Here is an 11,876-nt window from a genome sequence, read left to right on the forward strand (position 1 = left end):
CTTGTTAGATTACCATTAACGTCTTTTTCAAGTAAAATATCCAAGTATGAAACAAATGTGTCAGACACTGTGGTATCTTTTATCTCAAGCTGTCCTAGATATATCGTATCGACGTAGGAATGGGAAATACCATTGTTAATTGACAATACGTTGTCGATATATAGTAGAAAACTAAGCTTACTGTGTGAAACAAGTGCCTGTGATGCCCCCTTACAAATAAAAAAAAATGCTGGTTGTGCAAGTTGTTGGTTAACTGTTACTTAAACTTATTCTGGATTTTTCTAAGGTTTTTCAACGTCGACTTGACGGATCTGAGGATTTCTACAGAACTTGGGAGGAATACAAAAACGGATTCGGAAACTTGACAGCGGAATTCTGGTTTGGTACGTTAGACGCTCAGAGAGAATTTATATAGGAAATGATAATTGCTTAACACAATCTTTAAAAAACGTGAGCCACAGTAAAGTTATACCGTTTATAATTATGTAATAGAGTGACATTAATAAAGAAATAATGATTCTTTTCATAGATTGAAAACAATTTTGTTTTGTTTCGTAACAATGTCATATACAGATTGCATTGAGGTAGGTTTATTAAAACCGCTTTTCCTATTAACGAAATGTTGTCTTATTGATTTAATACAGTGTATTAGCATCAATACTTAAGGTCAGACGATACGTTCCTCAAATATCTGTTTTGTATATTTTTGAAATGTATTTTTAAAAATCTCAAAATTTTAATTACACTCTGATTTCCAAACCAGTTTCTAATCGTCTTTAAGAAATTAAATCACCAAAAGATCTAATTTTGAAAAAGTTCCAAAAAGGATTATATAAGAAACACTACCCTCAGCTATCTTACACAAATACCTGGTAATTAAGGTACCTCAATTTTTTGTGAGTAAGCATACTGATTTAGCAATACTTCAATGACAAAATTTTTAAAAAATATATTATCCATTATTGAGGAACCTATCATCTGTCCTTAAAATTATCATTTAGTCAAATAAATAATAAAAAAAAAAAAACAAACAAACAAGATAATCAATTGTCATTCAGTAACCGTGGTATGTAATTTCAATTTCAAAGACTGATGATGAAAAGAAATATCCATGCTTTTACATGTTTAAATGTTTCAAATGAACAATGGTTTTATTTTATTTTATTATTTTTTTTTGGTATGCTTGCTAGTTGTATTTGTCTTTTAATTTTGAAAACCATCCGCGGCAAATGATTTCGCACTTGCAGGAAATATCCAAATGAAAGAAGTGGTATGCTGCAAGAAATATATGCGGACTAAATAATATCTTAAAACAGTATGTATTACTGTTTCACGAATATTAAGTCGCAACAAATTCAATTACCAGCGATCTGATTTAAATTATGAGGCCAATCCTTACCCCACGAGTTACAATCATAAGGCGGACCCTAGATGCACGGGGGAGAAATGAAAAACCGAGAACCTGTGTCGAAGTAGATACATGTACCAAGAGACATTGCTTTGCAGCCATAATTTGGCAACTGATAGCACCCTTGTACACGTATCGTCTACTTATTTAATTGTCAAAACATATAAATAATGTCTCAAAAAACCAATGCGAACAAAGTATACCAGAAATTGTACATTGCAAAAATAATTAAACTCATTGAGACTTAAAGCACAAAACAATAATAGGGGATTCAGTTTAAAATATATTTTATTCATATAAAGAAATGGATTGAACAGCAGGCATAAATGTCTATGATCGTTCTCTCCATAGATCAAGGTACAATTACAAGTACATGTAAACATTGGAAAATGTTTGAAGAGTAGATTATAAATTGGTACATATTTGGAATTTATTCAGAGAGAGAGAGAGAGAGAGAGAGAGGAAGAGAAATGAGAAGAAAAAAATATAATTTAACAAATGGATAGGAAAAATAATAATTATATAATAAATAAAATTTAATCAACAAAAAGGAAAAAAAAAACCAAACCAAACAAAAAAAAACAAAAAACAAGAACATATGTTTGAGCAATTGTTGTTGACCCAGAGTAGGAAGAATTCCCTAACAGAGCAGTTAACATGTAGTAAAATAATATGTTTCCCATAGAATATAATAAAAAGTAATAATAGGGGATTCCAGATGCACACTGTACCATAAACCCTAACAAAAAATATTATAATTTAGGCCACCCTTAAAAAATTGTTTGTTTGGAATTGCCGCCTGAAAGGTTTTAGACACAGGAGGGAGGGAGGGAATTTGTTTTTTCAAACTTGAAGATAAATTTTAAATTTTTGGTAAAAATCTCAGTAAACAGTTAATACATTTTTTGACTTTTAAAAAAAGTATCTACCATCAACAAAGACACCCATTTTTGCATAGATCTGTCACACCATTTAAGTTTTTTTTTGTATTATGCATGTGATTACGGGAAAATTTTAAAAAAAAAATCTTCCTACTTTTGGTCAATAGAATTTTTTTCAGGAGGGGGCATTTCAATGAGGCGGGAGGCAATTCCAAACAAACAATAATTTTATTTTGGCCTTACTTGAGTTCACTATAACTTTGACACTATGAAAGCTTTGATTTACATGACTGTACTATAGTGAAACCTTTGACATTTTGATTTACTAAAGTGATAACTTTGATTTGACACTCTGATTTACCAGTGATCACCATGAAAACTTTAATTTATTATGGTAAAAGCTTTAATTTAATATAGCGATATCTCATTTACTACCCGGAAAAGTGATAACTATGACACTATAGTGATCACTTTAATAATTTTCATTTACTATTATAGTGATCATTTTTACACTTTGGTTATCATTTTGAAAACTTTTATTTATACTATAGTGATCACTTTGAAACTGATTTACTATAGTTTACTATAGTGATAACTTTGACACTTTGATTCACTATAATTTACTATAGTGATAACTATGCAACTTTGATTCACTATAGTTTACTTTAGTATTTTTATTTGGGAACGAACGATGAAATGTTTGCAAATTTAACGAGAAAGTATCATCATGCAAAATAGATAAGAGCTAGTGCTTTTGCCTGATATATAAATCTTTTAGTAAATTTTTTTCATAAACTTCATCGATAATTATTTTTAAGGTAATGAGAAGCTGTATCATTTACTGAGTCAGGGATCATATGAGTTACGGATGGACATGGCTGATTTCAACGGTCAAACACGTTATGTGAAATACAGTAATGTGTCCATAGGGAGCGAGGCTACAAAATACCAGATTTCCTTATCTGGTTTCTCAGGAGACGTCGGTAATATATGTTTCCTTTCATGATTTATTAAAACAAGAGGCTTATGGGCCACATCGCCCACCTGAGCAACGGAGCTAGGAAAAAAGCAGAAATCAGTTTTTTTATTAAAAAGTTTAAACCCAATAGTGGTCCAAACCAATCCTTAAGGTAATTCCACCCTCCTATGATGTCATAGGTTTTTCTGCAAAAACTGTAATTAGTTTAAATTCATACCTAATAGAACAATATTTCTTGGAAGAATGCTTTACAATAGGTGTAATGATAAATATTGTTAAGTTAAGAATTTAAAAAATGCATATTTTCTATATTTAATCAATTATTCAATCTTTAAAAAATGTTGACAAGGGCAATAACTTTTTCTAAGGTCTCTTCATTCAGGCATTTGCTTTATTGTAAAATAGTTTCCCTGATATTCACAATTCAAAAGTATCTTTTAAGTAGGAAGTATTTAGGAACACTCAGTATCAGAATTATGCATTTTAACCAGTTTTTACATATTTTTCATAATTCTATTTACAAAAAATGTGCAATTTTTTAATGGTGTCATACACTTCTGTTTATTTATGTTTAGCATCCTAAATAATACGGTGACCTATACATTTTTTGCGATAAATGGAAAATTTAAAGTATATTAAATGAAAAATAAATGCAGTTTTTGTACTTTGAACCTATAAAATTGTGAGGGTGGAAACACCTTAAAACGGAGAGTGTATGATTTGAACAAACTTGAATCTACACTAAGGATGCTTGCATATTCCTTTGACTACCTGTGGCTTTATTGCCCTTTACATTTGAACTTACACTGTGGCCCCGCCCTACCCCCAGGGGTCATGTCTTGAACAAAATTGAATCTACAGTTCTACACTACCTGAGAATGCTTCCATATCAATAGGACTAATCATGGCTTTGCTATTCTTGAAAGGATTTCTAAAGATTTTTTTTCTACATGTTTCTATGTAAAACTTGGATTCCATGTCTTGGCCCCGCCCTTCCCCCAGGGGTCATGATTTGAACAAAATTGAATGTTCACTACCTGAGGATGTTTCCGTAAAAATATAATCATTCATGCCTTTGCTATTCTTTAGAAGAAGATTTTTTTTTTTAAAAAATTCCTATATACTTCAATGTTAAACTTTGATCGACCATTGTGGCCAAACGCCCTATCCCCAGGTATCATGATTTGAACAAACTTGAATCTTCACTACCTGAGCTTGAGGATGCTTCCATATAAATACGATCATTCATGCCTTTGTTATTCTTGAGAAGACAATTTTTAAATAATTTTTCTACATACATGTATTTCTATGTAAAAATTTGATTGGCCATGTGGCCCCTTCTACCCCTGGGGGTCATGATTTGAACAAACCTGAATCTAAACTACCTAAGAATGCTTCCATATAAATATGATCATTCATGCCTTTGCTATTCTTGAGAAGAAGATTTTTAAAGAATTTGCCAATATTTTTCTATGTAAAACTTTGATCGGCCATTGTGGACCCGCCCTACCCCTGGGGTCATGATTTGAAGAAATCTGAAATCTGAATCTAGACTACCTGAGGATGTTTCCCTATAAGTTTCATAGTTCATGGCACAGTGGTTCTTGAGAAGAAGATTTTTAAATAATTTTCCTATAAATTTCTATGTTAAACTTTGATCGGCCTTTGTGACCCCGCCCTACCCTGGGAGTCATGATTTGTTCAGACTTGAATCTACATTACCTGAGGATGCTTTCCTTTAAGTTTCATCTTTCCTGGCACAGTGGTTCTTGAGAAGAAGATTTTTATTAAAACATACCATCAAATTTTCACTATTTCTCAATTATCTCCCCTTAAATAGGGCGTGGCCCTTCATTTGAACAAACTTGAATCCCCTATACCCAAGGATACTTTGTGCCAGGTTGAAATTGGCCCAGTGGTTCTTAAGAAGAAGTCGAAAATGTGAAAAGTTAACGACGACGACAACGACAAACAACGGACATATTTTGATCAGAAAAGCTCACTTGAGCCTTCTGCTCAGGTGAGCTAAAAATGTTACAATACATTTAAGGAATGAAGCTTATTTGAACCTACGTTATACGATATAACATAACTTGAGGTAGTGTACGCTTTATAAATCTCTAAAATGGCTTCAAATTTAGCGTATTTTTAAAGTAACGTCAAGCGGAGTATTAAGTTTTTCTAATGTAACCCACTGTGACGTAGGCAACTTATGTTATACGATATAGATTAAATCTTTCATTCAATCAAATAAGTGTTACAACTAAAATTAAATTATTAGCTTATAATTACATGTATAATGTTCATAGATATTGTTGCCTTCATTTAATTTTTTCAAATACCTTTTCCACTAAATTATTTAAATAATGGATACTGATATTTTGCATTAACTAAATTAATTCATTCATTGTTCCATTCATTTATTCTTCCCATTTTTAATGCTTTTTTAAAAGGCGATTGTTTCACTTCAACAACCTATAGCCAACCAATACAAAACATGAAGTTCACGACGAAGGACAGAGACAACGACGTTGAGAGAAACAATAACTGTGCCGTCATGTATAACTCTGGGTGGTGGCACAATGCATGCCACTGCGCTAACCCCAACGGTCTCTATCTGGCGGGAAACACCACGGTGTTCGGTAAAGGGATAACGTATTATCCGTGGTTAACGCATAACTATTCTCTGAAGACAATTCGACTTATGGTTAGAAAAGTTGTGCATTAAGATACTGCATTCCAAGACGGGCCTGAAGAGGGAAGTACATGGAGTTGTTGATTTCAAAGGAAATGATGTCAATTTTTGTTATTTGATTTTCAATGAACTATTTTCCAACAACGGTAACAATGAAATTAAATGTGAAATAAATGGGATATGAAGAAGTTATCATTATAACCTTTTTATATAAATGAATATTTTAAATGTTCGTTGATAAACAAGATGACTTTAAATTTTTAATCGTCGAATTTCCTTCATTTCAACATGCAGCAACATTCCTTCATCACCTACATACGAGGTTTATATTTCTCAGTTGATTTCATTCGCAACAACATGCTCTTGTAATTTATTGACAAGCAAGCTGATGAAACAAGAATACCAGCCGTCTCGTTTAAAATCATCATTTAGTAAATTTTGCAGTAGACACAATGACTTTGTTTATTAGCACAATTTATCGTTAAGTCAGATGCTGACCAACGTTTTTCATTTTAATTGTAAGGCCATTATATACATGCTGAATTACCTTATTTTTCCTGTTACTTCTTGACCATGACAAGGAGCACACGACGGGTGTGACCGTTCGGCAGGGGATGTTCACTCCTCCATGGCACCTGATCTCTGCTCTGATGTTTTGGAGGTCCGTGTTTGCTCTGCTCACTTTTTGTAGTGTTTGATGACGCTGGACTTTGTCTGTTATCTCCATAATATTTCACAATACATTTTATGTAATTATACAGTATAACCTTGATATTATTATATATTTGACCGAGAAGTTTAAAGCCTAAAATACCAACAAAGAACATGAGGAATTGGGATTACCATGTGACTTCGACATATCCATGGTATTCGATATATCACTATGCAGGATTTTAACTGTACATGTATCATCTAAACGTTTTATTATTATGGAAAATAAAAGAGTACTCTATGTCAAACTTTTCTGTAACATATAGAGAAAAAAAATTGAATTAGTAGGCCTTTCTCATGTCTTCAGTCGCCCGCGTGGCGCAGTGGTTATAGTGTCTGCTCTAGAGTCGCGAAGTAAGGAGTCAATCCTTACGTCGCGGGTTCGAATCCCACTGTGGGATGTGGAGACCGTTCCTTCGGATGAGACCGTATAAACCGAGGCCCCGTGTCGCAGTAGGTGCTGTCACGAAAAATATCCCTCACTGCTTAAAGGCCCTGAGTGCCGAGCATAGGACAAAATTTGTAGCCCTCCATCGGCAAGTGGTGGCGTCTCAATATGAGTGAAAAATTCTCGAGAGGGACGTTAAACAATATACAATCAATCAATCTCATGTCTTCAGGATAGTGATACTTTACATGTACCTTCCAGGAAAATATCAGAATTTAGCCACCTCCACCTGGAGTTGATTTTCGATACTTGCCAACAAATTTGAATGCTGAATTCACAAGTTGTCAACAGTAAAATGCCATAATGCATTTTAGTACTCACTAAACTCATTGTTATGGTCTGTTTATGAAATGTACATTTCAGTGAAACATTTCATGAGAACGTCGGACTTTGTTTTCGTTTTGTGTATTTGAAAATCTTGCAACACCTATATTGAAATATGGCGTTGTTTTCGTTTTGTGCATTTGAAAATCTTCACCTGTAAGTTCATGACAAAAAACTATTTTCAGTGCTTATCTTTAAAAGTTTTTGCAAACGGTTGTCTAGGAAATTAACGTTTTCCTGGCCGTGATTCTTATAAGTTCATAAAAAAATTAACGCACCCCTTTTCCTGCATACTAAAATTTTGGTTTTTAGCTCACCTGAGGCGAAGTCCGTTGTCTGTCGTCGTCGTTGTTGTAAACTTTTCACATTTTCGACTTCTTCTCAAGAACCTGTTGGCCAATTTCAACCAAACTTGCCACAAAATTAAAGCATCCTTGGGTAAAGGGAGATTAAAGTTTGTTCAAATGAAGGGCCACGTCCCATTCAAGGGGAGATAATTGGGAATTAAAGAAAATTTGGTTAAAAATCTGCTCAAGAACCACTGTGCCTGGAAAGATGAAACTTATGGTGAATCATCCTCAGGTAGTGTAGATTAAAGTTTGTTCAAATCATGACCCCCGGGGTAGGGCGGGGCCACAATGGCCGACCAAAGTTTTTGATAGAAATATATTGGAAAATTCCTTTTACAAAATCTTCTCAAGAATAGCATAGACATAATTGAACATATGGAAGCATCCTCAGGTTGTGTAGATTCATGTGTGTTCAATTTATGACCTCCGGGAGTAGGGCGGGGACACAATAGGGAATCCAAGATTTACATAGAAATATATAAGAAAATTCTTTAAAAAATCTTCTCAAGAATAGCAAAGCCATAACTGATTACATTTATATGGAAGCATCCTCAGGTAGTGTAGATTCAAATTTGTTCAAATCATGACCCCCGGGGTAGGGCGGGGAATTTACTGGGAATTCTTAAGTAGAAGTCGCATATCTTTTCTGCCTTCTTGACACAGGCGTGTTCCTTGACATAAAGCGATCAGATAATTCGAAAGAATTTTCCGGTGATTCCCATGTTAATCAATTTATATCATAAATTATAGTCAACAGCAATGTAAACGTTGTTTTTTATTCAGCATTTGTGATATCAAAATTCGAAGCCTAAATATAGCGTAAGTACTTGATCGTCCAGCGTAAAATCCAAACTGTACATCGGCAATGCTGATATCTCTGTAATTTCTGGGATCGTCATTTTTTTCCTTTTCTATAATTTGCAATAATAATTGCTTTCGAATTCGAAGTAGGAAATATTCCGGAATTACAAATTTTGATGAAAAGGGTCCCTGAAATAGGAAGAGTTATGTCACTAAACTTGGAAAAATATTCATTGAATAAATTATTCTTGTGTTTTTATTCGTTTTCAGTCTGCATATGCAGGTTTCAGCCTCTTTTGAAGTAATTTCAGTGTCAAAGAACTCAAATACAGGGCTATCAATATTAATAAAATTTGTAATCGAAATATAAGTAGTTGCTGAATCATTAGCACAATTCCAAAAGTGTCCCAATGTACAAATCTTTTACCAGAAATGACTTTATCCTTTTTTATCCTAACAATGTTGTCATGCAATATTTCATCTATTTTAACAAATTAATCAAGTGAGTCCTTAACTAATTCCTTTACACGGTGTACGATTTCTGACACGTTTTCTTTTTCTGCAATGTGAATGAACACAATAAACACTGAGGGATAAATTGGAGTGTCCTTATATTCAGTATTCAAGAAGAATGCAAATATATCGTTATCATATTGGAAATTCTTGTCACTTAGTTTCTTTCCCAGTTCGCTTTTTACATGCAATATTCGGCATTTTATATCAAACCCCCCTTCCCATAATTAACCATACTCGCAGTCATCAACGCTGGTGTCACAAGGTGCTATTTCATTTAATTTGTCTCTTACAAAAATGTTCTCTGATTATTTTCTTTGGCCTGTTTTTACTGTGGAGAAAGTTTACTTTGATCGCGATACTCCCATATGGTAGTCACTTCCCAGGGACGTAGCAACAGAGGGGCCAGCCCCCCCCCCACTTTTTCCCAACATTACCTTTACTATTGAAAATGTCTATTGAAAGGTTGGTTGCCCCCCCCCCACTCACTTCTAGGATTTTTGAGCTTGGGGCTATTTCCTTTCCTTTTTCTTTTTTTTTTTTTGCTTGTCTACTTTTTCAGGTAAGTAAAAAAAAATTTATGGTTGGCCCCTCACTTTCAAAACCGATGCTACGTGCCTGCTTCCTTATCCAGTAACCTATATCCTATAACTAGTAGCTGAGTATACGAACGATGTTTTATCATGGAAGATCTTGAATTTAACAAGACTTGGACGAGGGGTCTTGCTTCACTGGGTTTCCAAACTCGGTGAACGCTTTCAAGCTATTATTTCCATCCCCTCCAACGCCCAAATTGTTTTTACAAAATATTTGGATGAGTAATCGAATGTTTTCGAATTCAGTTTCCTCGATGTCAAAGAAAAAAAGATTATCCTTCATTGCATAGCTTTTAATATTCAAAAGTTCTTCATCTTGCAATTTTCATTGTCGCATGCTAGTTAATACTTCTTGGTCTTTAATTTCTCAAATTAATTTTGTAGATTTGTAATTCTCTCTGTTTGGTTTGTTGCATTATTTTTCTCTAGTGATTTTTTTAGAAGAACTAGAGATACTGTGAGCAATGAGCTCACTAAATGATACCGCCGTCTCCCGTATGGTTATAATGACAAAGGTCATGTTTTGCTGTGACCCGGAAACCCAAAATATGTGTCGGGTCAAAAGGTAAAATAAGAGATGCACAATGGCAATATGTAGTTAATATTCGGTGAAAGTTTTATTACATTTCACTCAGTGGTATAAGAGGAGTTGCGGATAAGAGATGGGTACCCCAAAGCGTAACAGACACACGGGCGGACGGACAGACATACCGATTACAGATTAGAGCATTTCGTGTATCAAATACTGCGAGATCGATAATTGATTTAGTTTCTGCATTCTCTAGTTAATGTAACTGATTTGTGTCCCCATTACCTGTGCCAATGGTGGTGCTTGATTTATAGAATGCCATAGCTGCCTTATATCGTTATTTCATGAAAAGAAGGTGTTTTATTATATTATGCTGTGGTAATTATACCCCCCGCTTGAAAAGTGGAAGGGTATATAATAATTGGTATGTCCGTCCGTCTAGCTGTACGTCCGTATGTCTTTTACGCTTTGAAATACCCACCTCTTATCCGCAACCACTGAGTGAAATTTAATGAAACTTTCACTGAATCTTTATAACATATTGCCATTGTTCACCTCCTATTTTACTTTTTGATCCGACATAAATTTTGTGTTTCCCGGCAAGAGCAAAACATGGACTTTGCCATTATAACCAAATGGGAGGCGGATGGTATCATTTATTGAGCTCATTGCTCACAGTACCTCTTGATTTAGATGAAGATGATGCTCTATTATATTATGCTGTCGTAATTTTTTAATAAAGATCATGCTCTATTCTATTATGCTGTGGTTATCTAAATGAAGATGGTGCTTTATTATATTATGTTGTGGTTATTTTGTATTTTGAACAGAAATACATGTAGGTGCACAGGTAGGAAAATAATTTAATGGTCTAATGGACTTGATTTCTGATCATTCAACCTTTTGGGAGATAATTCTGAATTAGTGTTTAATGAACTGATCGTCTTCGTTTGTAATCAAACTTATCAGGCTTAATTTTAATTTTCGGCTCGTTATCCATGTAAAGCACAGTCACAATTTACCGTTCACAATGTTTATATATAGAACACAACTGACTGGTTACATACTCAAGCCAAATCAGTGGTGCAGCAATCCGTGAAAAACAAGGAGGAAGTCATCAAAATTCTCAGAACCTTTTATGAGTAACATCAATTGGTTCAGTTCAAAACAAAGTCTTAATGTTAGGATATAATTTACTCACAGAACTATTGGGGTTCTCAGCAGAAACACAATTTCAATATTATTTTTCCCTGTCCGAACACTTGACCAGGTTGTCCACTTCCGGTGACGCAAGGTCGTCCTTTCAGCCATCTTATTACTTAATATCCATTTTCTTTTGAGCTACGATTAAAATTAATATTTGATAGCTCTCTATAGACTTAGGATGACAATGGAGAATAGATTACAAAAAAAAAACAATCAAGGAAATAGTTTTCACGTGAATGAAAAATCAATTAGTATTTGATTACCCTTTCCAGATTAATGGATCGGTAGATACATGTAGCTATAAAGATGACAAAAAATCCCCAGGTTTAATGTCGATGCTAAATTCTCAAAATTTTTTATTACATGTATCTATTTTCTGGAATACAGAAAACATGCTTTACTGGAGATTTCTAAGTGAATGATAGATCACTCTTG

At 34.0% G+C, this 11,876-nt stretch overlaps 1 protein-coding gene across 1 annotated transcript; it reads left to right on the forward strand.

The window, feature by feature from the left end:
• Positions 1-286: 286 nt before the first annotated feature.
• LOC134255723 (ficolin-2-like) lies at positions 287-6,121 on the forward strand (the record flags this gene model as incomplete). Its single annotated transcript, XM_062738235.1, has 3 exons — positions 287-383; positions 3,108-3,272; positions 5,722-6,121. Coding segments are annotated over 3 exons (537 nt in total), but the record flags the coding sequence as incomplete, so codon positions are not given.
• Between the last annotated feature and the right edge of the window lie 5,755 nt (positions 6,122-11,876).

The sequence above is a fragment of the Saccostrea cucullata genome, unplaced genomic scaffold (assembly GCF_032062105.1).
Source record: "Saccostrea cucullata isolate Sc308-1 unplaced genomic scaffold, CSIRO_AGI_Scuc_v1 ctg18365, whole genome shotgun sequence".
NCBI lineage: Eukaryota > Metazoa > Mollusca > Bivalvia > Ostreida > Ostreidae > Saccostrea > Saccostrea cuccullata.